Source organism: Aythya ferina (genome assembly GCF_964211825.1).
Source record: "Aythya ferina genome assembly, chromosome: 2".
Taxonomy (NCBI): domain Eukaryota; kingdom Metazoa; phylum Chordata; class Aves; order Anseriformes; family Anatidae; genus Aythya; species Aythya ferina.
In genome coordinates, this window is record NC_140297.1 from 43,894,572 (window position 1) to 43,922,570 (window position 27,999).

Genomic DNA, 27,999 nt, shown 5'->3' on the forward strand with positions numbered 1-27,999 from the left:
CTGACGTCAGACGCACGCTCCCCAGCAACGGCCGCACGTCGCGAGCTCGCCGGGAACCCGGAAGCAGCGGCAGCGGCGGCGGCGGCGGGCGGGCAGGGTCCGGGCGGCGGAAAGTAGTCCCGGAGAGCGGCGCGGAGCCCGGCGAGGACCGGGAGCATCCTCGGCAGCCCCGGCCCGGTAACCCGCCTCGGCTCGCACGGCGGCGGCGGGGATGGCGGCGGACAAGGCCGCGGGTGAGCGGGTGCGGGGGGAGCCCGGGCCGTTCCGCGGCGGAGGGATACGGTCGGCGCGGTGTAAGGCACTGGGCGGCAGGTGTCCTTCCGCGGGTGGCTGAGGGGGCAGGGGCCGGGCGGGGGGGGGGGGTCGGTGCCGTGCCCCAGCTCTGAGGGAAAATGGCTCTGGTGGAGCCGGGCTGGGGTAACACGACGGGCTCCTTGAGCAGCCCAACCTCTGACCTAACGCTACCAGTCCCCACTAAACCATATCCCTAAGCTGTACATCTAAACGTCTTTTGAAGACTTCCAGGGATGGTGACTCCACCACTTCCCTGGGCAGCCTGTTCCAATGTCTAACAACCCTTTCAGTGAAGAAGTTCTTCCTAACATCTAACCTAAAACTCCCCTGGCGCAACTTAAGCCCATTCCCCCTCATCCTGTCACCAGGCACGTGGGAGAACAGGCCAACCCCCACCTCGCTACAGCCTCCCTTGAGGTACCTATAGAGAGCAATAAGGTCACCCCTGAGCCTCCTCTTCTCCAGGCTGAACAAGCCCAGCTCCCTCAGCCGCTCCTCACAGGACTTTTTATTTTTATTTTTAAACATATGATCAGATTTAGAGGCATGATAAGACGTGTTTGTAGACCCGTCCTGATTTTTCCCTAGGAGGTGCACCAAGAAGCGTTTAAAGCACTAAGTGCCACTTTCTGTTAGGCAGCTACCAGTCTTGGTTTATCTTTCACTTGAGACATTTCAGTTCAGGACTCAGGCCTCCGTAAGCCCGCTATCATTGGCAGTGCTTTGCTCGATGAGCTTTTATAGGGTGGTAGCAATGGGCAACGCTGGTTCGGATGGCGCTCCTGAGAGGTAAACAAGGAACACAAGGAACCTCTTGACTAGACCGAGCCTCATCAACTTCAAAGCTTCTGGCTTCTCAAGTCTTTGCATTGTCTTTACTTGCACTAGCATAATCTTGAAGGCCTGCTGAGCAAGTAAAGCAAATAACGTGTCTTTCCCTCCAACTTTTGTGCTAACAACCTGCTTATTTATTCACCGCTGTCCTTGAAAGGTGACAGGTTTTTGTTCAGCTGTCCAGCCGTAAGAATTTAGATCTTCAGATGTTTAGCTTGAGGAGAAGTGCTTCTTGTTCCTTTTCTCTTTGGCTGTGGGTAAACCAGGGCATCCCAAAAGTTTTCTGGGCTTTTCTGACTTTCTTTTTTTTTCTGTTCTGCCTCTCCCCTCTAAGGAAGAGGCAGCACAAGTGGCATCGGTAACTGCATGATGTGCAGTTGATTTTGTAGCAGGCGTGTACGGTTCTGTAACACCCTAAGGAGCCATCCCTCCTGAGTGCTGAAATTGCTGAACCCCAAAGTTTGTCTAAATCACGGTGTTTGCTTTGTAACTAGCTGGTGAAAGATTGTTGGGGTTTTAGTATCTCATCTTCTCTGGCGTCTTGATGCAGGATGAAGGCTATGGTTCATGTGGAAGTGTATTGTTGTGTGGGGTGATGGAAGGGATCTTGCTGTCCTCCCAGCAACGAGCACAAACCATGAATCAATTATTAACTCTGTTTTATTCCTACCCTGGATGTTTATAGTCTATGCTTCAAAAACATTAAGTGATTTAACTCGTGCTGAAACGTAGGAAGTATTTCTAGAACTACTGCTTCCAGATACAAGCGGGTCTGGTGTGGTGACTTTTTTTTTTTTTTTTCCCTCCAGTAGTTTATGTTCAGTAAAAGGCAGGGACTGCCTGTTATTTTCAGCTGCTCTAACATGGAACATCTGTGCTGTAGTTCAGTGCAACTTCACTGAACTCTTCATTACATGATGTCAAAAGAGGTCAGCGAGATTCCTTCCCGAACAGTAAGCTCAACAGTGCCCAACAAGTAAAAAACACGTTAGAAATTGTATTTAAAATGAATTGAAGACCATTAAAATGAAAACCTTATTCTATTACTGTGTAAGTGCTCAGAGGGGCCACCATCATAAATTCTACATGCTGTTCTTCTTGTTTTAACCTGATAAAGATAAATAGAACTGGAGAAGGTGCTGGGGATAAAGGTGTGAGGAAGATGCAAATTAAACTGTGGCTGCTCACCTTAGAAGAGAGATGGGTCACTGAAAGACCTGCGAGATCAGGACTGAGGCAGCGTATAGGCAACATTTCCTTATGGCATCTTGCTGTGTAATCACTGGATAGCATTTGATCTTCCCTACAGATTTTTATGTAAATAAAGTCTATTTCTAGTGTGTGATTGCAGCTTTTAAGATAAATCTAAAATGTGTGCATATCAAGTTAGCTTGCGGGACTTTGGTTATCGACTGAGAGCACGGTAACATAGTTGGGATTGTTGGATAACTGGAGATGTTTTAGCGAAGTTGGGACAGAGAGCTGCAGTTATGTGGAGTGTTATTCCTGCTGGCAGGTGGATCTTGAGAACCAGCAGAAACAATATTTGTAGGCTGAATAGCTTTTATCACATTTACAGACTTTTTTTGTAATCATCTGTCCACTTTACAGACCAAGGTACTGAGAAACATGAAGGAGCAGGTACTTCAGGGATTACTGATCAGGAGAAGGAGCTGTCGAGCAGTGCACTACAAGCTTTTTTGGTAAGACAACATCAAACCCATCCTTCTAACTTACCACATAACTGCTAAACTTTTGGATACGTTAAATAGATTTCGGGTAAAAAGTTAAATACTGCTTTTTGAAATTCCTGATTGTGTGTTTTACTCGTTACTACTTTTATTTTTTCCTTTTTTTCTTTTTTGCTACATCAAGTTCATGTAGTTCGTCCTTAAACTGACTACAGCTGATGTCTTGAGTTTCTTGTTCAATTTTTCTTTTTCAATACTTTTTTGCTGTTTGACATTTGATCCTGAGAACTGAAGGTATAGGAAAGGGTTGCCTCTTTTCCAGCTTACCCACAGATACCTAAAATACCTTTGATCTGTTGACAGCTTCAGCTTTAGTCTTATCCTGGTCCAATGCACCTTGTTTATCTCATGATCTTTCCCTTGCTTTGAGAGCTTTGTAAGCTCTGTAAGTGTGATGCTCTGAGGAGGTGACAGATGGGAGCAGAATTAATAATGTGCCGTATTTGTCAGTTTTGCTTTGTAAAGTGATTGCTCTAGGTATCCTTGTGGACTGTCTTGCATGCTATGTTATCATGTTGCACTTGTAATTTCTGTCTTGAGAGAATTACTATAAAACACATGTATGTTATATTCTAGATCCTAACTAATGGAGTAGAGTAAAAGGACAAGAGAAAAAACACCACAAAATAAGCTGAGCATTTAAGGGTTCAAGGTGTTTAGAGTCAAAGCATGTTTAGAAGCGTTGTGGCTGTGAAGTGAAAGCAGCTCTTGTTGAAGAGGAGCTCTGAGTGAGAACAAGTGAAGAAAACCCTTGGGAGGTGGCTGTCTCACTCACAGAGCCTGCCAGCAGTTGAGCTGTAAATCCCTATGTTTATGTATCTTTGCAATAGGAAGTCCAAGGTGTTGATACAGAGTTGTGGGAATACTTTGTGTCAATATCCTGCTACATGTCGCCACAAATTGTGTAACTGTGCTGTCCTAGTAGATTGAAGGGACAGGACAGGGTGCTTCTCTTTTAAGAATAGCTGCAGAATGGCTGCTTTTTTGGGAAGAACAAAAGGCTGGGTTTCTCCTGAAGGACCAGGGAGGGTTTCTCTGCAGTGGAGGTGCCCTCAGCAGAGTGAGTTAGGTGCACAGAAGCAGCTCACTGTAACAGCACTTAGAAAAGCAGGAGAAAATGTCAGTGGAGAGTGGTGGTGGTACTCAAAAGGCAGTTTTGGATTGTGAAGTGTTGACAGAGCTGGAAATGATCCTGTGTATCTGACTGCCCAGATGGGAAGTAAACCTGATCTGGAAGAGGTAAAGGTGATCATTTATGTATATGAGTCAAACTTTAGAAAGCAAAGAGCTACTTAGGTTTGACTTAGTTGAAAGACTCTGGAGTTCTTTCACCACTCAATGTGACTAAATTCTTACTGCCCAAAGGAGACTTAAAATACAGAAAAGACTAAAACTGAAATAGGTTATGTGTTTCTGAAGCCCTTAAAAATAATTTGCCTATTCCTGGGGTCAAAGAAAGGGATGTCTTCATTAAATCACATCTCAGGAGCGTTACGCTTGGGTCGTGGTTTCACTTAAGCATGTGTAGGTCCCCAAATGTTTGAATACTTCATTCAACAGCTAAAATGTATACGTATATACATGTAAACCTGTCCTGGGAAAGTGACTTGCCCCTCTTTTGCCAGCCTGTCTTAAGCAGACTTCAACAGGCTAAATCATAATTTTCCTCACTTCATCTGGAATGAATGTAAAAAGGATGTGCTGAGACTTAGATAAACAGCTGCAGCTGTTCAATGCACACATGATGTGGAGAGATTAAGAAAACAGAGTAAATAATCTCAAAACTTACTATGATGAAGTATCAGAATAATGATTTTCATAGAAACATCTATGTTAACTAATCCATTGTCTTCCTCTACATTTTTTTTCAGGTTTTCTTACAACCTCAGCTTTTTGTCTTGCTTCTCATACCTATTAATCTGAATAAAAAATGAAGTATGTGTGTGGCTGTTTAGCTTTAGTTCACTCCCTGTTGATAAAGGAAATATTGCATTTGTAGACTTATACAGAGGATACTTTCATTACAGCTTACAAAGTCCAAACTAACAAGTTAATATCTTCTAATACCTTTCTGATATGTGCCATTTCTAGGCTGGAAATTATGATGCTTGTTTGCAACACCTAAATACCCTTCAAGACATAAACAAAGATGACTACAAAATAACACTGAATACTGCTGTTGCGGAGTTCTGTAAAAGTAACCAGACTACAACAGACAATTTGAGGCAAACCCTTAACCAGCTGAAGAACCAGGTAATGCAAACGTATTGATGTGAAAGGTGATAGTTGAGTACTATTAATGGTGATGGCATCTTCACTATTGAAATAGAAAGAAAAGTTCTGCCCCTTCACCACTTGACTTGATAAATGAATAAAAAAGTAAATTACTTTTAAATCTTTGAGTCTCTTTAATCATTTAGGACACAGCTTTTATAGTTTTCAGTTACTGTTGAAATTGATTTGGACCTTAAGCGTTCCAGAGGTTAACTGTAGAAAGAACTGCTATGTTCTTAGAATAGATGGTTTCTTAGCCTTAAAGTCTAACTACTCTCATATAACATAAAAAGCTGAAATGTTACTTTACTACTCAGCTGAAGGTTTTCTATTTCAATATAAATCTTTCACTGCATATGTGTTGAACAACAGTGAAGTTTATTAGCTTATAACTCTGACCTCTCTTCAGATGAATTAATACCTTTGGATTCTTTTTGTAAAATATTTGACACTTTAAAATCGTAAATATGGAAAGTTTGATGAAACTTTTTTTTTTTACAGGTTCACTCTGCTGTTGAAGAAATGGATGGTTTAGATGATGTTGAAAATAGTATGCTTTATTACAATCAAGCTGTTATTTTGTACCATCTGCGTCAGTACACTGAAGCTATATCAGTTGGAGAGAAGCTGTACCAGTTTATAGAGCCTTTCGGTGTGTAGACAGAAGAGTTTTCTTCACGCAGTAACAAGAACGAGTAAATGATCTTTCTGTAGTTACCAGAAAAGTGATTTGTAACTGCCTAATTTAAAAAAAAAAAAAAAAAAAAAAAAAAGGCTTAGGAATGAAGAATATGCTTTGCTTAAATCAGGGACAACATTTGAGTTTGGGATGTGGAAGGTATTTCAGAGACATTTAGTAGACAAATAATAGTGAAACTGAAGTGGATATTTGACAACTTTAAGAGGTATTTATGAAGTGACAAGTCTGAAGCATGTCTCAATAAATCTAGTAAGCGTTAGTGCTTCTCTTTCAATGCCTCCCAGTTCTTGGGTTACCTATTGGGAACTACTCAGTGAAGCCAGAAATGCAGAGATGTATTTGTATGGAATCCTCTTAAGTCCTATGGGATTCTGTGTAGGCACATGGCTCCATCTGTTTAGACGTTGGATCTTTGGTGCTGATTTACTTACACCAATTCTCAAAGTCTAAATACATATTAAGCTATAGTCTCTGCTTCCATACTAACATAATTTAAATGAATTCCTTTTTTTGTGTTTATGTACTTATCCACAGTGTGTAGGAGTCTGCTTTGTTTTTTTTCTTACACAATTGTAAAGTCACTTCTGCTTCTTTGCTTTATACAGAAGAGAAGTTTGCACAAGCTGTGTGCTTCTTGCTTGTGGACTTGTACCTGCTAACTTACCAAGCTGAGAAAGCCTTGCATCTGCTTGCTGTTCTGGAAAAAATGATTTCACAGGGCAATAATAACAGCAAGAATGGAAAAAACGAGGTAAGCTTAAAATCGTATGAATGCTGCTGCCTCTTTATCAGAGGCATGTTTTTACTGAATCAAAAATTAGTCTTTTAAAGTAGTTCAGAATTTTGGAACTGTTAGAACATCTGTAACTTCAGACAATGTACACATATTAAGTGTGTACAGCAGTTGCATATTCCTTCCATTCCACCCTTTTCTCTTACTGCTAAGGAGCTAAGAGACATCTCTGAAGTCAGAGACTTGCAATAGCAAGACAGTTGTCTTCGGTGTCAAATATACTTAGTTTTTCTTATGTGTCTTGGATTATGACCATGTGAGACCCCTGAGTTTGAAAGGAAAATCAATATCAGAGGAATCGAAACTGTGTGTCATCATGTGTGAAATCAAGCATCTGTTTGATATAGTTCCTGAAAGTATTAGGTATAATTTCAAACAAAATCTTTGGTGTGTGTCTTTTAGAAAAGATAATAGAATGAATGATGGCTTAGAAGTGAAAAGAGGACACTTTTTTGCCTTTTCCCATTGATGTCATACTTGCATTTATTTTAAAGTATGCAATAATTCTGTTGGAGATAATATGAAAGAGAGAACCTAGAATGTGCATATCATCCTTCTGGGTAGGAGAATTCTTGAAACATCTCAATGCCATAGCAGCCTAACACTACTGTTAACATGGAACTACGTGCTTCATAGGCTGGCGTGGTCATTCTTGGATTTTGATCACAAAGCTCAAGTCACAATATTTAGTGGGATATGTTTTTTTTTAATTATCATTAAATAACTATTTTTCTTCCTCATAAGTGATTAAAAATAGCTGAAGAAGGTATCTGTAGACTGAATGTTAAAAGTGAATACTATTAATGCTTTCTTTTTTTTTTTTTTTTTCATTTGACACAGTCAGGGAATAATACTAATAAAGACTCCTCTAATCAAAAAGCTGAAAGTGGAGCTTTAATAGAAGTTGCTAAATCTAAGATACATCAGGTAGGTGTCTACGTGTGATTTATACAAGAGTATCAGTTCAGTCTTTCTTAAAATTGAGTACCACCTGCATAAAATCCAGTTCAGCATGAATTGTGATGCTATCCTTGAATTTCATCTTGTGAAAGAAAAGAATAGGTTTATCTAACTCTCCTTTACTAAGATACATGTACAGGAGAAACTGACAACCTAAAAAATCCCAATGTCAGATCCTGCATCTTTGTCATATCTTTGTTAAACTGTAGTTAGCTCTGTTGATTTTTTATCAGTTTGCTGATAAAACAGTCTAAAACAGCTAAGGCTTTTTTTCATGGTACTGTTCTGTGGAAAAATACGTGAAGAAACAAAATGCTTCTCTGTCATCTTTTGCTTCCTGGTATTGTCAGTCGAGCAGGTAAATATCTGGAATTAAAAAGCTCGGTTACTTTAGTCACTCTCATTTTAACTGCTAGTATCTCAGCATTTGAATATAGAGTTGCTGATGACCATTGAACAAAACACAGTTCTGCTTCTTGTAAATACAAAGCCTATAAACTTGCTGGTACTCTGAATAGAATTTCTTCCTTGGAAGGGCTTTTTGAGCAACTTTTTACTGCCTATTTTTAAAATGTATATAGAATGTTTTGTAACAGATCTCTAGCTATGGTTCATCTTCCAAACCTGTATAAGTTACTCTTTTTAATTTACAAATTTAATGTTTTAACAGTATAAGGTGAGAGCCTATATCCAGATGAAGTCACTAAAAGCATGCAAAAGGGAGATCAAGTCTGTTATGAATACAGCTGGAAACGTAAGTATTCTTAAAGTTCTTGTTTCTGCAATCTAAGTCTGTTCCCTCTTTTAAAGCTGAATTTACTAACTTGTTTTACAAGGAAGATGTTCTTGAGGATGGATGTCTGAAATAATAGTGTATATTGTCATTTGGGCTTGTAATCATTTCTGTAAGTGTAATTAATGTAGGATTTTCTTACATTGTTTTCAGTTGTGCAGAAAATTGCTGTTTATTTTTAATGGCAGGAAAAGAAGTGAAGCTATATAATAAACAGGTCAAGTTTGGTTTATAATTTAAGCAATGCAAGACAAGTTTTAGTTTACTATAAATGCTATGGGAAATAAAGTCTTCTGATGTCACTGATTTCAATTCCTTAATAACAGATTAATTTGGGGGTACTTGGTGTCTTGTTTTTTTATATTTGATGAAGTTTTTTGCAGGCTTATCTCTTGCTAGAAAGCAGTTTCTTTTTTTACGTAGGAGTTCTCAACTCAGAATTACGTCCAACATCCCAGATATATTCTACATTAACTGAGGAGCAGGGAGTAGGACGAGAGCACTTCCCTTTTGTTGCCAGTCTCAACAGCTGCTAGTTTGACAGAAATCTTTCTGGATCATGATGTCTGTGGCAGACCAGGAAAATCACAGCCCAGGAGGAAGTTGTTGAACTCCGCAGGGAGGGAAGCATGGGGAGGAGTGTACTAGAAGACAGGTTGGAGAAAGATCCTCTTAAAAGGGAGATTCTCTGCACTTGGCCATTGCAATGACAGAGTTCTGTAGCATAATATTTGGTTTTAGAGCAGTAACAACAAAAAGTCTATATAGATTTGTAGTTCAGCAGAGGTAAGTGTTTAACGAAAATGCTGCTTCATGAAATCAGTAGGGCCTAAGTGTCCTTCAAATGGCAGCAGGGGGCAAGCTGAATGTGGAGTGATTTAACACTTGAAGTAGAAATCATAAAATGAGATAATTAACTATTGTTTTCTCCTTCACAGTCAGCTCCTTCTCTCTTTCTTAAGAGTAATTTTGAATATTTGAGGGGCAATTACCGTAAAGCAGTCAAACTTTTAAACAGTGCAAACATTGCTGAACATCCAGGCTTCATGAAAACAGGTAAAATAAAAAACCTTCATCCTGAAAGTACTTAAATGTGTGGTACGAATAGGGCTACTTGTTGATATTAATTTTAAGCATATTAATAAATTACTTAGAGGCAGGCTCCAAATGTCATGGGTTTATATCCTAGGTACGTTTTCAACTACATTGTTGCACTTCTGCACTTAACGCTGTTGTGGTTTTAATCAAATGTTCATTTAGTCAGTGGATTACGTATCTGTGCATCATGTGTTATGTATCTAAGGATTTTTGAAGGTGTAAATGTGATATTTGCAAGGCTTATATTCAGTTCTGTAAATCAAAGCGTGAAACAAAAGGCAATGTTCTAGATCTAGAAATGAGATTTTTAGGTTATACCCAAAGATGAAATTATAGCAGTTATGGTACTTATCATGGGGAAAACTCAAATGTTTCATGAAGTGTTAAGGTTTGACTTCAGTCAAATGCCATTTCAAATTACTTTTATATCTAGAAAGTATATATGTGTACATATGCACAGAAAGTATTTGTATGCTCTTAAAGTTATTTGTATAATAAAAACATATACATTGTATGTGTACACACAATGTATACTAATTTACTTAAGTATGTTTGAGATTTTTAGATGTCATCTATTAAAAAATCTGGAGAGAAAGCTGTCTTGTATTAATAGAGAGTGAGGGCTTCAAAAAATATGTAGCATAAAGCTACTAAATATCTTTACTTCCATTTGGTTCAATGCTTTTTTTGTGATAGTTCTCTTAAAAGTCCTTTTAGCACAAGAAGTTACATATGTAATGTTGTTGCACAGGTTGCTATTAGATGATAGAAGTTGCAGAATTGGCCCTGGGTTTATCATAGGACTGTAAAGTTTTCAAGAAAATTCTGTTTTGCAGATAAGTTTCATAATTTAGAAAAACATTCAAAATATTTGCAGTAATGCTTATTCTGGCATTAAATTTTGAGACTTTGGCATTTGCTGTAACTTACTTTTTGGCAATTCTTATGCTTAAAGTCTTTTCTATAGTTCAGCATTTTGTTAAAAATATAGGTATATTTTAAAATGACTATTTTGTGTAAGCAACAGTGGAATGTTCACTTAAGTCTCCCAAAATTATGGTTAAAATAATGTCAGGTTAATTTGTTTGTTTGGAAATTATCTGGGTTTTCACTGTTTTGATTTGTAGTGGTGTGGGTTTTTTTTTTTTTTCTTTTTAAACAATAGTAACACTGTAAAGCTTCAGTTACCAGCAGATAAGTCAAAAGTTTATTTTTCTGTCCTTTATTGTGTAGAAGGAGCTTCTTACAGTGTTATGTCAACATGATCTATTTAGGAAGGAGAGCGCATTTCCTGCTTGTAAGGTTAGCTTAACATGTTTGTTTATTTTGTAAAATGTAGGTAGATAACGTCATTAAAGAATTTCCTTTTTACAAGAGCCATCTGTTAGGAAAAAAAAAATAGAAATGTTTATACACACTAAGCACTGAAAAAAATCAGATAAACTTACTTCAACTTGCAGTCTGTCAAATTGGCTTTATACCTGGGTGTCCTGAAACGTGGTGCATAAGATCTGAAGCTCTCTGGTTTCTTCCTTGTAGGTCAGTTTAGGTGAACTTTCCCAGAGAAGTAGAATGATATACAGAAATGCAGATTATTAAAATACTTGAGACGGGGACATAACTGCATAACCCTTGAACATCTTGCTGAAGAACATATTTAATAAACTACTGTTATAATGCTAACCAATGAGTGGTGAAAGTGCTTTGTGGGTTCAGTGATGTTTTTCAGTTTATGAAAGTACTCCTTCGCTCTTCTTTCAGGTGAATGCTTAAGGTGCATGTTCTGGAACAATCTTGGCTGCATCCACTTTGCAATGGGAAAGCACAATTTAGGAATTTTTTACTTCAAAAAAGCCTTACAGGAAAATGATAATGCATGTGCGCAGCTAGGAACAGGTAGCTCAGATCCAGGTAAGACTTGAAAGAGATGAAAATGGGTGGTGGAAAAGGGATGGGCGAATGAAGAAAGTAAAAGCTTTCATTAATTGCCAACAAAATTCCTGTTCCATCTCTTTTGAAATGTTCCTTTTTCTTGTTTTCTTTGGCATGCCATGGGGCTAGGGCAATTATTTCTATCTTGTTTTTGGTCTTTGGTTTTGTCAGATCTCCCTGACTGATAGTCAAAGTTTCTGTGGCACAATATGCATCAGTAAAGACTGGTACATTACTTGTGGTCCTGCTAACAGTAGATAGAAAATAAATACTATAAAGTTTTCTTGCTTTGATTACAGAGGGAGGCTAGTGAATTCTCTAATTAGAGTGATTTTTGTTGTTTGTTTTTGTTTTGATTTTTTGGGTGTTTCTCACAGCCTCCCTCCTACTTTTCCCTCTTGTCCCCCACTACAAGAGGTCCATGGTATCAGCTCTCCTGAGCTGCACATCCAATATTACGTATCTTTTTCTGCAGGTAAAAAATTTTCAGGGAGGCCCATGTGTACGCTGCTGACCAACAAACGGTATGAGTTGCTCTACAACTGCGGAATTCAGCTCCTGCATATCGGGAGGCCTTTAGCTGCCTTCGAATGCCTGATTGAGGCAGTCCAGGTTTATCACTCAAACCCTCGCCTTTGGCTGAGGATAGCTGAATGCTGCATTGCTGCCAACAAGGGGGTAAGTGGCTTTGCAAATTCCTTATGTTTGGTTGTGGTTATGAAATACGTTCTGTCTTTGTGAACAGAGGAATTAAACTTTAAGACCCCTTCCAACCTGAGCCATTCTGTGATTATTTCAGAAACTTTGCAAAGCTATTCACAGCAGTTTTGTAGATTACTTGTGCCCCCATTTCACAGATGCAACATCGAAGTTTAGAGAGCGTTGGGTCCAAAATGCCTTTGGTTTAAAAAAAAAAAAAAAAAAAAAAAAAGCTAGGAACCTGTTTACAAGAACAGTGTTTAGCAGTTTGGGACAAGGGAAGAAAGTTATGGGTCACTTCTTCACTTACTGTAGACCAACTAAAGCATTAGATTGTGTTAGGCACCTGGAGCTTAACGTTCTTCCTCCTACAGCTGTAACATTGTATGGTGTATCAGGGAGCATGAATTTGGGTAACAAAAGCAGCTTGATGTTTCCCAAATTTGTAATCTTATGAGATAGAAGTTATCTTTGGGTGCTGTTAATATTTAAAGACAAAAGGGAAGTGTTCTTAAATTATAAGGTTTGCGACATGACAAGTGAGGCCTTAAAACCAATGGTGTTTAATTTGGCCTTGTAGCTCAATTTACAATATACCTTGATGTCTGGCTATGGATTCATATTTATGCCCTGAACATCCTACAGAAAACTAATTTCACTGGAGCTGATTTTTACTTGCTTTAGTATTTTAGTTTATAAGCTATAGACAGATGATTCCCTCACTGCATCTTTTTAATATTTGTTTTCAAATTACTATTAACGTGATAATGGCATTTACCATAAAATATTTTTCTTTGGATTCTGATAACTTTTTCTGAAAAGTGACACCTATTTACTAGCATAAGTTTTCCTTACAACTGCAATTCTTTGTCACTAATTCTACTTAGCAACAAAGTTGGCTTAGAGTTGTTTTCTTTCTGTTTATTCTTTTAAAATAAGTGTGGTGTGGAGTTGATTCTTGGGACTGATAATTAGTGTGTTAAATTCAGTTGGTCCCCAGAGTATCTGCATACACCAAAATCTGTTTAACAAGTTAATTCAATGTAACTTTGCATATGTTGTAGTTCAGCGTTGTGCTCCCCATGGAACAGTTTGAGAGCATTTTGAATGCTGTGTAATCAGGGTGAGAAGATGGCAAATCATAGTGACAATTCTGATGTTATTTGGCTGATCGTATGATTTTTTTGATATCCTAGCAATTCTTCTAATGCGACTTAATTCATTGTTCTTCTGCTTTCAAAACAGAGGAGAAACTAGGTCAGTAGGCTATCAGACAAGCTGTCAGAACTAATCTGTGAAAACACTGTGTGCAGTTAAATCCCTCTGCAACACAAAGGCAATAGAAAGTATCTGAATCTTCATGGTACTTAAATTTAAAACTGTATCCATATGGGGTGGGGAAAAAAAAAAAACTATTCTTGCATTGTAGTTGGGTTTGAATTCTTCCAGTTTTCACGTGTTTTGCAAAGCTCTCATTCAACAGCCATAATATCTTAGTCCTCCTTTTCTTTCTTTTTTTCCCTTCTTTTTTAGACTTCAGAACAAGAGACTAAAGGTCTTCCAAGCAAAAAGGGAATTGTGCAATCTATAGTAGGTCAAGGCTACCACCGTAAGATAGTCCTGGCGTCCCAGTCAATACAGAATGTTGTTTATAAGTAAGTATGCTTTCCGTGGGTCTTTATTTTATCATAGCTTTGTTAAGGGTAGGTGTTTGTTCATCAGGACTCTTAAACTTTCATGGAATAATTGTGTGTTCATTTTGGAATTACTCATGTAGTGAAAAGAGGTGTGTTTAAAATGCTCGAGTCCTACTTAAACATCATTTGGATGTCTCCTCTGTTATGGCCAGCAGAGGGCTTAATTGTGTACTTGTTGTAATTGAGAGTCATTAAAACTTAAAATTGATTTATCTGAAATTTACATTTCCAGTTAGCTAAATTTGTCTTTTTCTCACTTTAAAATATATATTTTTCGTAATCCACTCTAAAAAATTACAGGTGGAATCTAGTTCCTCTGTCATAAGACTTTAAGTAGTGAATTCAATCAAAACAAGAGAACTTCTTGTAATTGCCACGTAGTTGAACCTGCCTATGCTATTTGGATGTCATGGTATACTGTCCATACATAAGAATATCAGGGTGTATATATCTTCATAAATAAAATTTGCTCTGCGTCCAGGTCTTTCTGGAGCTCTGCTTTTCCTTTTAAATTTAGTAGGATTGGTACTCACCAGCTATCTTCTGTGTCTCTTTCAGTGATGGGCAGTCTTCAGCAATACCTGTAGCCAGCATGGAATTTGCAGCGATTTGTCTAAGAAATGCCTTGCTGTTACTTCCAGAAGACCAGCAGGAGTCAAAGCAAGAAAATGGCTCTAAAACTAGTAATCAGCTAGGTGGAAATGCAGAAAACAGTGAAAGCAGTGAAGCTTGCAGGTAATCAGAATTTTGAATTACACCTTGAATTTAATTAATTTTAATATTTCAATATTTTTTGAATATAAAACTTGAGCTAACTTACCTGTTAAGCTTTATGCAGCCCATTGAAATGAAGCTCCTCTGACTTAAGCTCACAGGGCCCATTGGGGAGCAGCAATGAAAATAAAATGGTGGCCCTAACTCAGACAAGACCTACTTTTTGTTTGCTTTTTCTTTGCCTTTTCCTTGTAGAAGTAAGGAAATAAAAGCATGCTCTGGACAGGAAAATCCCTTACTACCTTCTGCTTTTGAAAGCAGATGCTTCTTCCACTTAAAGAATAAAAAAGAATCCCTCATGTCTCTCAGTGGTCCCTGCTAATTTCAAAATCTCCAGGCTCTTCTTGCATTTGTGTGTCACGTTCTGAAAGGTTCTAAAAGGATTTGTTCCCTCTGACAAGGGACCCTCTGAGAGAGCAGTAAAAGATATAAGGCATTTGAAGAAAATCACACTAATTGAACAGGATAATTTTGAAGCAAATCCCACTAATTGAACAGGCTGGCTATTGGGCAGATTCCTCTCATTCACAATACATCTGTGAATATTTTCAGTGGTTACAGGTATTTTTAAAATCTATCTTTAGCAAAGGCGTCACATGAAGTACCTTCACTACAACAGTGTCAAGTTCCCTTCAGTGCTGTTGTTTGAAGGTCTAATTTGGAATTATCTTACCTGTTTGTAACAGACACGAAACTGTACTTCAGTGGAAAAAGCTCCGCTTGTTAAATGGCTGGAACTCATTTTCAATTCAGATTGTTTGATCTGTTCATAAACCATCTCTCTGCCAAGGTGCCACTGTTAACCTTCTCTTTCCATTTTTTATTCTGGAAGGAGGTTGTCTATCAGCTCACTGGGGAGTGAAATTGCCTATGTTTAAAAATAGAGTGAATATTCGGCCCCCAAACAAACCCCAAGCCTAATTTTAAGATAGTGTTGTTGTTTTTTTAAGGGGTGTATTTTGACATAATAAAAATAAAGGGTAGCTAGAAATCTAATGGAAGATGTACTTTGTGGGTTTTTTCTTTACAGAATATGTATGTAACTAATCACAGAGGTGTCTAGGACAGCAGCTAGTTTACTGCTTTTCTTACTGGTTGAAGGAGAAGGTTACAAATGCAGTAAGTTCTGCATCTCCAGAGCTTAAAGTTCTTGTACTACAAGGAACTTCAAAAATAACTCAAGGCTGTGGAAAGTGGCATGTGTTGTTTGGTGTGTCAGTCAAATCTTTCCCAGTATATGCCCCCATTTTTCCTTATCCTAACTATTTGATAGCAGCATTTGCCTCAATTTTTACATAGCTTCATTTTCCTGTTTTTTTTTTTTTTTAGGCTATAGAATTTTTGCAGTCCTTTAAAATGAAGTGAATAAATATCAATGCTTGTTATGCTGAGATCTTAAATTATTTGCAGTTACTCCTTCTAATTAATATACTGGTTTTATTCTAGCAATAAAAGTCATGAAGGGGATAAATTCATTGCAGCTCCACCTTCTTCGCCTTTGAAGAAACAGGAATTAGAAAATTTAAGGCAAGTAAATAACAAAGAATATTCACAACTAAATGAGACCCCTCTTAATCTGTGCTGTGATTCTGGGGTCATTGCTAGCTTTTTCATTTTTTAATGGTGTGGCACTTGCAGTATAGCATTGTAGTTGTTGATATAAGGATGACTATTTTGTTTACATGCACATGCTTCCTTTCCTCAAGGCTTTGAGTCACAACAAGTAGAAACTCTGCAGAATTTCAAATCAGATTATAGTTACGTTTGCGTTTGATCCCACTATTATAGGCTTGCCATTAAATATCTGGTAAAACCAAAAAATCCAGATCTATAAATGACAAAGCTAAAAATCTGACAATGGCTCTTCTGACTAGCAGAAGAGGGGAAAATTACAGTATAGTACCTTTACCTTTTAAAGATTTGGTAAGGCTGGTTTGTGAAGTCAGCCCACAATATTACATTCTTCAATGGCAAATTCTTGCTGAGTGGAACAAAAAATCAAAGTGGTAAAAGCAGCTATACTGCTTTCAAGTCAGAGTGGTGCTCTTAAAGAAGCTGAATCAAAAGCTGACTTTTTTTTTGTGGAATTAGGTAAGATATTAAACAAAACTATGCATTTAATTGAAGAAATAATTAAAATCTATTTAAATAATCCTGTTGGTAACTTTATTTCCTTTACTGTAACATATAAGACAGGATTTCAAAGGCCATTTCTAGAGTAGGGTTTAAGTTTTATTTTGGTGTGTGTGGGGAGAAGAGATAGGATGTAGGGGTGGGGTGTTGCTGTTTGGTTGTTTTTTTTTTTTTTTCTTCTCATCTGGACTAGGGATGAAACCTTTAATAATCCACCCTTCCCCTTAGTTTATTCACTTTCTGCCTTCTCCCAACCATGGCTTAGACTAAAACCTTTTTATTTTTAATTAACTTACTATTATCACTTTTTCATATGTGACTTGGCTTTTAAAGTAATAAATACCCTAGGAATACTTTTAATACTATCCCAGTTACTGAATAGTAAGTGATGGTAGCTGTTAGGTTGCTTTTACACCTTTTCAGATGTTTTGGTTCTAAATAAAGCTTTTCTCTGAGTGATAATGAATTACTGTGAGATGATTCTTGGCTTGTCAGATCTCATGGATTCTTTGTCTCAGTTTTGACTTTGCGTTTTGGAAGAGATACTTAAAGAGAGCAAGGAATCTTGCACTAAATATTTGCACAAGTATCTGCAGTTTGGAGTTTTTATCTTCCTAGAATTGATTCAACATTATTTGGCCAGGTCTTATTTTATAATCTAGATTTTATCATCTATAATATTGCATAATTTTCAGTTCAGATAACCTAGTCTTCTCTGGACTCTTCACAGCTCTTTTTTTCTTTGATTGCTGCAATACTGTAGAAACAATTGAAAATAGATTTAAGACAAATGCGAGCCTGACAACAGGTTACAGGGCTAATTAGACAAAAGAAGCCTAAGCTAGTGTACTTGGCTTTGCTTTTGTAGCAGGCTACTAATATGTAAATGCTTCCACTGTTCCCAGTGTGATAGACAATTTGTGCTGCAACTTGATTGTTGTTTGAAGCCTTAAATTTCTTGGTATTGTAGTGCAAACAACCATTTTGTCATGTAGTTTCTTTTCACAGTTTAAACTGTTACTGCATGTTATATAAAATTCCTTCTGTCCCGGGTGACAATGAACTGATGGCAAAACAGAAAAATCCCTTTCAGCAGGTAGCCTTCCCACATGAAACAAATCCATAGTTTGCGCAGAATAGAAGGAAAAGTTGCCTTTGTCCTGGCATTTGACTTCCTTACCATGGAAGAACATGAATAAAACTTGACTGCAGTGTTTTTGTATTCCCAAAGATCTTTGAAATACTTATTTGGAGAAACATAGACTACCAAACACAATAAATTGTCCAAATGAGTATTGTGTTGTCTGAAATCTCTTTATATTTCCCCAATTAGATCATCATATACTGAAATGTTAATGGCATTGTTCAGGTGGTTGCTAGCCCACTGAGAATCTCTTAGTATAAAGCTTGCACCACCTCTTAAAAAAGAAATCTGTTGTAAGTTTCCATTATGGACAAAGCATACAGTAATTTCCCACTTAAACTCGTGAGTAACACTTTGTTCCAGCCTAACCCCAGGTAACCTGCGGTTTATAATGACCACTGTAACCTTTACTTTGCTGCCTTGTGTATAGCAAATCTACTTGTATTTGTTTAAAGGCAATTTAGCAGTAGTCTGTGAGGAGACATTACTGAGACCTTGATTATTTATTCTGTAGTGATGCAAGAGGATACTCCTTGAAATAGAAGGCAGTGGATTAAAAACAGTGGTGTGGTGTGATTTTGTTTTTTTTCCCTCTCCTGACTTGAAAATGTGGTTGCCACATGTCAAAATCACACGGTGTCACATCGTGGTTTTCTTAACTGCATAGTCTTTTCTTTCACAATCAGCTGTTATCTACTGATGAAACCTGACAGCCTGTCAGGAAAAACCTACCAGTTTAGCAAGAACTATGCTGCTTCTGGTAAAGAATGTCATGTAGAGAAAGGAAAAGCATTGATCTTTTTTCTTTTTCAATACTTGCTTTGACTGCTGGTTAAATCCATGAGACTGGACATCCTTAGAGTGTAACTGCTAAAACCATTCCTAGGTTTCTGCAGATGGCTATGGAAACATGGCAGGCTCAAATGTTAACGTATTACTGTTGGCTTGCTCACTGAGGAGCTAAGTGAGAAAGTTAAAATCCATGTCCAGTCAGGGAACATTAAAAGAGATACTGAAATGGCAAGGATTATTCTGAGGAGTAGAATAATTTTTCCCCTTGCTGACAATCACTGGACTGAGAAGTCTCCATTGCTTCTGGTATCAACATGGAGAATTTAAATGTTTGGGATTTTTTTTATGATTTTGTACAGTTGAACATCCTAATACGAGTTTAAAATGACTGACTGTGCCCCTAAATGACTCTTAAAAATTAAAAATGGACTCTAAACCAAGCTTAAGTGTTGGGCGTATTGTTTGCTACTTGTGTGCAAATTAGTTGGACAGACTTTTCAGGTTAGCGATGCTCTCCAACTGTTTTAGAGAAGCCATTCTTATGCCTTCATGGTAAGTTTTGAAGGAGTGGATTTGCCCTGGTTAGCCTTTTTTCCAGTGGAATGAGCTACACTGAGCACATAGGTTAGGTTGTACAACCCCTCAGTCAGTGTGGGCTGACAAATCTCGTTGCCTAAACCTACCCAGGAGGTTGTTTGACATAATCTGGCAGTTTAAAAAAACATTTTTCTTTTTCCTAGTGCAAAGGCAGTTTTATTTAGGGAACGGAGGGGCTCAGTAATGCTGGAAGTCTCCAGTGCTTAAAGACGACCTGCGGAGTTTTGTCAGAATCCCGACCGGGGTGAAAAACTAGTTTGGCTTTTCCCTTGTGGTGCAATTCTTCTGCTCTGATTAGCTGTCAGATCTCCTGAGCGTTTGGTTTGGCTGGTTCAACAATGAATCCAAGCGTTGCACGGAGGAAAACGTGGATGTTTTCTTCAGAGGACTTCTGCTGAAGGATCTCTTCGAGGTCTTGAAGGGCTTAACAGGCCCTGAATCCTTCGGGCAGAGGAATAGGTTTCCATCTTGTCGGACCCATCTGCTGTGTGATTGGAGCACGCCTGTTGTTTGGATTTATGCTTTCAAAAAGCAAAAAAAAGTTTTAAAATGCTGTGGTGAACAGAAGGCTTGTATTGACTTAAAGGGTAGGAGCACTCAACTCTGCAGGCCTTGACTCGTGCGTAAAGGTATTTAGCATCTCTGCTCGTTGAAAAGTTGCTCTTCCTTGAGGTCGAGAAGAAAAGAAGCTGGTTAGAAGCAGGCCATTATTTCAGGGATTTTTTTTTTTTTCCCCCCATTTCCCTCCCCCTCCCCACAGCCACAACCTTTCAGAAATATTTTCGGTCGGGGACTTGAGCCGGGGGAAGCTTTCCTCTCTTCCTTGAAAGCTTTTGTATGTGCTCAGATTTGATGTGACATCTGGGCACGGTAAAGAGGAAGTGGGGGGTAGGGGGGAAACACTGGCGAGGTTTCTTATCCTGCTTGTGCATAATTAAAGAGCATGCCTCCTGGGAACCGGGAATAAAGGCACCCCAGGCCCTGCCGTGAATTACATGACTTACTGCTGGACTCAAAGTGGGCTTGACAGTTGCCAGAAGGTTGGCGGGGTAATAGCCCACCTCCTGGCAGGAGAGTCGAAGGCTCTGCTTGCATCTCTCCCAACGTGAGACCTCGCGAAGAGGATCCCCTCTCCCTTCCCCGGAGGAGAAAGGAGTCTGTGCTCACAGCAAGGCAAAGCAGGCCCAGGTTTGTGCCCCAAGAGAGGACGAGGGGGCCTGCACTCACCAGGCTGGGGCAGGGACATGGAGGGGAGTTATTACCAACTGGCAAGCTTGGCTTAATGCTGGCATGCTGACGTGGGGTTCTTGTGTGAAGATGGAAAATGAGTCATTCAGATTGCCTTACAAGAGCTGTCAGAGATTTTTGTGTTTTTGGAAACCCATCAAAGTCTGTGACAGCAACAAAAATGCCACATAGCAGATCAGGCTCTTGGCAGAGGATTACAACCCTCAGCGTAACACAGAACTGGAAACAACAAAACTCCCTACGGTTTGGTCTCCTTGTGTACAAATGTTGTAAAATAGAAGAGTGAAATATTGTTACAACTTAATTGACTGCAACAAGGCAGCTGTAGTTCAAGGTGATTTATAGGATTGGGAGTTACAGAAATCTGTTACCGGTTGTTGCAGGAAGAGGGGGAGGGCAGAGAAATGTGAATGAAAACCCAGGTTTTAAAGAATAAAAAGAGGGTGGAAAAATCCATGAGAAAAATGTCATGTGTGGTGAGGTCCATCAGTTATTAATGGTCAAAACTTCAAAATGGTACTGTGGTATTTTTTTGGGGTATGACTATATCTTAGTAATTCCAAATATTTTTCCTTGAATGTGAAATAACTTCAAGTAAGAACAGAATGTATGGATGCTGTATGGCTGTTAAATTTTATATGTACTTAAACATTTGTGTATGAGCAGTTAATATCTTAAACTGTTCATGTTGTATATGAAGTTTCTTTATTGCTTTTATCCTATATAAATAATGTCTGAAATGTAGTATGAAAACAGAAGTTATTCATAGTAGGATCAGAATCATTTTAAAGATTACAAACTGTTCTGTTTGTTCCTGCTTCTTTTTATACTCTAAGAAATGTTAAATGTCTTTAACAAATGTTCAGCAAATCCAGATAAAGGATAAAATTTACAGCTGCATTTGAAATCCCAGAATTTTCTGTTTAACATATTGGTTCCCTCCTTTTTTTCTGCCTTTTTTTTTTTTTTCCCTCCAGGTGCTCAATACTTGCCTGTAGTGCTTACGTGGCTCTGGCTTTGGGTGATAACCTCATGGCACTGAATCACGCAGATAAACTCCTTCAGCAACCAAAGCTGTCAGGGTCTCTTAAGTAAGTCTGACATGACCGTTTCTTCTTTCTCAGCCCTGCTTTTTGCTGGAGAGTTCTGAGTTGAAGCTTCCCATGTCTGTAGCTGCTTGCCCATTCTGTATCTGATGCAAAGAGTTGCTTGGCGTGCTCCTGTTCTTGTTGAAGCTCTGACTAAATGTTCATTGACACGCAGGAACGTGAGTCCCCTTGTTTGTGTGAATTCCGTGTAATTCAGAACCGATTGCTGCTCTTGTTGCTCTTTGTTAATCTTCAGCTGCAGTTCCCCTTCAGTGCAGGACTGTCAGATCTCTGTCCTGGCTCACTGTGGGCAGCGCCTACTTGTGTTGGCACAGCACAGGGGGCAGGAGTAAGCAGCTAGGTGCAGACAACTGCCCGAGCCAGCATGCAGCTGAAAACTCGCTTAGCAAACTACCACCTCGGAGGGATGGGTTTGCTCATACAGCAGGGCACCAGACCTTGGATGTGCAGAATTGTCACTTCACATCTTGCTGTTGCTCACAGAAGTTCCATTCTTCGATTTCTGTTCTTCATTTCTAACTTGGCTTTTATCATTTTGGAAAGAAACACAAACCTCTTTCTGTTTCTTCTCACCAATTCTGATGCACCTCTGCAAATTCAAAAAAAAAAAAAAAAAAAAAAGGGAGCTCTGGCCCCATCCTTCTGACCTTGTTTGTGCATTGAGTTCCTGTGTATGACAGGAATTGAATAAAATACACACGAGGCTTTTATGGTAGTAATGACATTTGGCAAAACTGGTAACGTACAAGCAGAGAGCAAGCTAACTTGTGTTTATGTATGCTGGCAGCATTCTTTAAAATTGTCCGTGTCAATTAACTTCTCTGGCTCCCATGCTTCGAACTACAGTAGAAGCTCATCTTTTTGTGCAGTCTTTATAAAAGCAAGATTTTAGAGGATTTGCCAGGTAACACATAATTTTCTAAAGGCACTGTTACTGCTATGTAATGCAAGAAATTCAAGGTATTTTACAGAATTAGTTTAACTTTTTATTGAATGTGAAGTCACTTTAACACCTCAAATTTTAGGTGTATCGAATTGTGGGGGTGTTTTTGTAACCATTTCTGTTTTTTAAATCTTTGAGATGAAGCCATACTGAGTACTGTCTGTCTAGAATGGCTGTTCCTGTGCATGAATTAGTTGGCATTACTCATGTACAGAATTTTTTGGAACACTGGGGTGTAAAAAGCAGATGTCAGAATGGGGAATTACGCAAGCAAGCTTGCTTCATGCGTGTGTATTAAGCAGTAGTCATCATGTGCTGAAGTTAAAAACTGAATTAATTTTGTCTTGTATAAGAACAGTGAATTTTGGGGGCTGTTATGCTGACATTTGTACCTGACCCTTTTCTCTTGTAGGTTTCTTGGGCATTTGTATGCAGCAGAAGCTCTCATCTCTCTAGACAGAATATCTGATGCCATCACTCACTTGAACCCTGAGAACGTCACTGATGTTTCCCTCGGGATCTCGTCAAACGAACAGGATCAAGGTTAGTGAATCCACACTTGATTAGAACTGGTCGTGTTCTCGGCTGCTTTCTTGCTGTAACATTGTGTATAAATATGATGACGATTAGGATCGCGTCTTTTAAGATGCAAGATTGTTTGGGGTTGGTCTGTTCCTCCAGGCTTTAGTTCCTGCTTTGATTTTGTTTTGTCTTTTTGCATGCCCGTCCTTCCTTTGGCATGTCTAATTCTGTAATATAAATAGAACCGTATATTGTAGTGGTAAGCATAATGTTGTAAAATTCCTTTTGTTAACTTCTGCTTCGTAGTTTCTCCTCCATTTTTTTAATCTCTAAGCCAGGGCTTGTGTAAGAGATAGGAGCAGGGAGAATGTAATCTGTATCTTGCAGTGCTTCCAGTTGGGAGTGTGTAGTCTGTGACAAAAATACTTCAAGAGCCCACCTGCATAATTAAGACTACAGCAGCTCTGATTTCAGTCAGATGACTGCAGTTTACACTTCATTGTTCCTATTTGCAAATCTAAAAGTTCTTAGGGAAACAAAACATTAACTATGGGAACGTGTAGCTTAAATTTAGAAAGCAAACTGATATGTTTTCCCTCTGCAATGTCAGACTGTGAAGGAAGAAGCAAATTTGTATCTGTTGACCTGTAACTATAATTTTTGTAATGAGCTTTAAAAAAAGCTCACAGAAAATGATATCTTTGTGTCTGTTTTTACTTTGTAGGGTCTGACAAAGGAGAGAATGAGGCAATGGAATCTTGTAAGTACCAGCCAGCATGTTCAGCAGAGTACAGGAACTTATTTGGGCAGCTCTGAATAAAGGTTTTAAAAAAATATTTTCTTCAATTGCAGCTGGCAAGCAGACCCCCCAGTGCTATCCCAGTTCAGTCACATCTGCACGAACAATGATGTTGTTCAACCTCGGAAGTGCTTACTGCTTGAGGAGTGAATATGACAAAGCTCGAAAGTGTCTCCATCAGGTATGAAAAACAAATCTGAAGGCAGCTCTAGGGACAAACGTATGTCCTTCAAAGTGCCAGTTAGATCACAGCAAATCCTGGTGATTTCTAAGCTCAACATTTATTTGTGGGCTTTGCTGAGATGGCAGCTCAGTTCTGTCTTAATGAACCAACCTCTATTTGTAACATAAAGGAATTCCAAAGTTACTACTTGTAAATAATTCAGTACTGTTTTTAAGGATTTCTTTTAGATTGTGTCAAAACAGTGGAAGATGACTAGGAAGCCATTTTTCTAATTTTTTTAACAGTCCAGTAGTAATTGTTATATTCTACAGGAGAAAGTTCTTGAGGGCCTTGAATTTCCTTGTCTTTGATCAGTTAACTCACCATCTAAGCTGTGAAATTTAGGCTGAGAGAACAGCTACAATCTGCTGGACGTCTGGTTCTTGCCTGCCTGGTCTCCTGGTAAGATCAGGTCGGTTGGGGGCTGCTCACTCCCCTTCTTTCAGTAGAACAGACACAAGTTACTACTGGATGCTGAATTTGAACTGTGTAGACCATTTTCTCTTGAGCAGGTCCAGTGGATGGCTGGACCAGCCCGTATTTTAGCTTGTTAAATAATTGGTTTCTCCTCGGGGAGCATCTCCACCATCTGCTTCTTGTAGAAGGATGCAGATACCAGGTACCACTGCCAGGTAGCCCTGTAGCAAATGATTATCTTGCACCTCTTTCTGATCAGGAATCAGTCCTGTTAGCGTCTCATGTTTTGTGCAGATCCGTCCTCTCTTTCTCAGGAAATGGGTTGATCTCAAACACAATTTACTTCTACAAATGTATAGAGACAAATATGCATTTTTCGTGCCCTCTGGATTGGGCCCTTATAGAAAAAGATAAAATTTCAGGGTTCAGTCTTACTGTCATCACAGGAGTCATCCTTGTACTAGGATTATCGAGTGTTCACATTTGATAAATAATTGAAAACAGTAAGTTTCAGAGGTAGGGACAAATTCTTTATTATTTGTCATTTTTCTTGCTGCTCATGGCTGGGCTTTGCCCTGCAGTACCAAACCATACACCAACATGATGCTGATATCCAGTGACCTGGGAAGAGGGAAGGCAAAGGATAAGGAGAAAAATAGCATTTTCCTTTGAAGGGCCTGGTAGCTCACTTTCATCTTGTTATATTCTCCTCCCTTTCCCAGTGAAGTTTCAGGGAGCCCTTCTGTTTGAACCGAAGGGAAGGAGCAGCAGTCTGGTATTTGGCATGACTCCTGACAGAGAAGCTGGTGAGGCAGAAAGCAGAGACTTGTCTGGGGCCTGCTGGAGGCAGTTCTGCAGGGCTGTGTTGTTCCAAAGGCTCTCAGCTTCGGACACATCTCAGCTGGAGCACAGGGACTTAGCTGCAAGCCAAAGGAAATCAAGGGCATGTACCTGGCGTGCAGGAGATCAAGAGTAGGGAAGTCAGATCTGGAGCTAATACAGAAAACAGCATCACTGACTTCATAGATGAAAAAACGTACATATTTGCTTGTGATGATCCTTGTTAACTTCGTATTTTGAACTTCGGAGCAATGGAGGTTACCTTCACCCATCATCTCAGCAGGAAATCGCAGTCAATTGGCCCAAGAATGACAGACTCGTATTGACATAAGCATACAGCAGATGGTGCTGCTAATTAGTGTGAAACAATCTTGCAAGGCAGACAGTCTTTCAATCTCTCCTTGCATGCATGAATCTAACTGTGTGTATTAGTTTGAAAAATCTTGCCCTACAGATTGTTATGTGGTTTTGTCAGCTAAGATGATGTTAATGGTCTTGTCAAGAGGCATTTTTTGAGCTGGATACTTCTCTTAAGCACTCTTTCTCCCCTCTCACCTTCTTTTTCCATAAGGCTGCTTCATTGATCCACCCCAAAGAGATCCCTCCGGAGGCTATTCTGCTGGCTGTATATCTTGAACTACAGAATGGTAAATATTACTCTTCTTCCAATATTAAAATGCTGATTTAATACATAGAATGAAAATGTAATGTTGAGTGTAATGTTTGGTATTTATGATACCTTAGGTCTTTCCCTGGAGTTCACAATTAACACAGGGAAAGGATTAGAACACATTTGTAAAGTTGTGAAATGTTCTGTCAATCTAGCTTTGGGATGCATGGGGAAGAACAGTTGTCATCTTTCCTGATCTTTAGAGTTGTGCCAGCATTTTGAAGGACACCCTTTAGGCCCTATCTCCGTTCTTACACTGCCATGGATCTATGTGTCTGTACCCTCATTTCTATAGAGCAATTATTTGCAAATGTGTGGGGGTTTTATAACTTCATAGTCGTAAACTGTTTTGACAGAAGGCAGTTTATCTTTTCTGGCTGGCAATTCCTGCTGTTAAACCTGTAAAGCACACGTGTATAAGAGCAGGACTGCAGTAAACACCTGACGTTCTAAACATGCGTCTTCTGAGCTGAAATCTCCCATACTTTGTCCAGAAATCAGCAGTCTTGAATAGGCCCAGTAAAACCTGTGATGAGGTTTATACTATAAGAGAGCTTTAAAGGTTTTACAGTAAAAGAAAACTCAAATCCAAGTTCCCAAAGAAGCTACGTCAAAGGCTGTGCAGCAAGTACTCTATGACGCAAAGCTTGTACTATTGGTAACTCTTCCAAAACCCATTCTTTTAATGAAAATGCAGTGAACCTTAAAAAAAAAAAACAAAAAAAAAACACTACAAAATGGGAAAACTTGTACTTGGATTCTGCAGTGTGAGCAGATTGAATCAGCATACTCATTTTCCTTTCATTACAGGGAAGCAGAGGCCATGACTTTTTTTATTCTGAAATTAAGTTTTCCTTGCAAAGATATTTCCAAAATTCCGATTTAGAAACACTTTGTGCAACAAAGAAGCACAGAACAGAGGAGAGTACCAAAGGGGCTAAAGCTGTGTTTTGTCCTAAGAATGGCAAGAAAAAGCCACTTCTCTTCTGAAACTAAAACATTAATGAAAGTAAAATATTTGGTAAGAGGAAAAATGTGCTTTTCAGAACTTAACAGGTTTCCTCCTACAATTATATAGGTTTAATTTTTAACAAAGAGCTCCTTTTCCAAGTACATAGATATTTAGTTGATGGGCCATGCATACAATTGGGAAAAAAAAACAAAACAAAACAAAACATGTTTTTAAAAGGAAAAAAAAAAACAGATTTTACATATATTCTTAACACTTGCATTCCTGTTCCTTAGTGTGACGTTGTGAGGGCATTCTGTGTGAGAGAACCTCTCTGCCCTAGCTGTGGGAGTGAGAAGAGATGCCGCCAGGAGTTCAGCAGGGGCTCTGGCACCTTCCAGCTCCAAGATTAAAGCTTGATGTCTTCAGCTGAGCAGAGGTGGAATCGAGTACTAGGAGTCCAGATTTACTTCTGTTAGTGTTTTTAATGGCTGTGTCCTTCAGCGAATAGGAAGCTTGCTTTTATACATGGTCTAGCAAGGAAATGATGCCAGGGCTTAGGCATCACTGTTGACACAAAGGAGCTGAAAAGTCATACAAAGCTCTTACAGCTCTTCTTATTTTTGCATTGCAGGTAACACTCAGCTGGCGTTGCAGATCATCAAGAGAAACCAGCTTCTCCCCTCCGTGAAAACACTCTCTGACATGCGGAAGAAGCCCGTTTTTCAGCCAGTCCATTCAATCCAGCCCATTCAGATGCCCGCTTTCACCACTGTTCAAAGGAAGTGAGGGTTTGAGTGAGCTTGCTGCTGCCCTTTCTATGAGGGCTTGGGATTTTGTATATTTTTTTAACCTAGGACACCTGCATACCCGGGGTTGCTGGAGTGTGTTCATTTCTGTAAATTTTTAATAAAACACCTAAATGCCTCTAGTCATGTCTTTTTGGTTGTAAAGCTTATTTAAGAGAGGAAGAGATGTTGGGCTCTGTTTCAGACATGAATAGCAGTTCACTTA

The 27,999-nt window shown here is 39.0% G+C and overlaps 1 protein-coding gene across 1 annotated transcript; it reads left to right on the top strand.

Annotated features, from left to right (window-relative positions):
• The first annotated feature begins 85 nt into the window (after window positions 1–85).
• On the top strand, window positions 86–27,916 carry CNOT10 (CCR4-NOT transcription complex subunit 10). Its single transcript, XM_084511483.1, has 19 exons — window positions 86–233; window positions 2,740–2,831; window positions 4,971–5,132; window positions 5,655–5,805; window positions 6,459–6,604; window positions 7,487–7,573; window positions 8,277–8,360; window positions 9,338–9,455; window positions 11,259–11,408; window positions 11,905–12,107; window positions 13,662–13,783; window positions 14,384–14,560; window positions 16,046–16,126; window positions 21,491–21,604; window positions 22,978–23,108; window positions 23,812–23,847; window positions 23,940–24,067; window positions 25,938–26,013; window positions 27,620–27,916. Exons 1-19 carry the CDS (start codon window positions 212–214, stop codon window positions 27,772–27,774), a joined length of 2,235 nt encoding a protein of 744 aa, XP_084367609.1. The 5' UTR covers window positions 86–211; the 3' UTR covers window positions 27,775–27,916.
• The last annotated feature ends 83 nt before the right edge of the window (window positions 27,917–27,999 follow it).

What these genes read in the sequence shown, in the direction of transcription:
- CNOT10 (XM_084511483.1), top strand. Translation starts at nt 212, where the DNA reads ATGGCGGCGGACAAGGCCGCGG. An exon ending in TTATGAATACAGCTGGAAAC is followed by an intron (nt 8,361 to 9,337) that starts GTAAGTATTCTT and finishes TCTCCTTCACAG; the next exon opens with TCAGCTCCTTCTCTCTTTCT. An exon ending in ATACAGAATGTTGTTTATAA is followed by an intron (nt 13,784 to 14,383) that starts GTAAGTATGCTT and finishes TGTCTCTTTCAG; the next exon opens with TGATGGGCAGTCTTCAGCAA.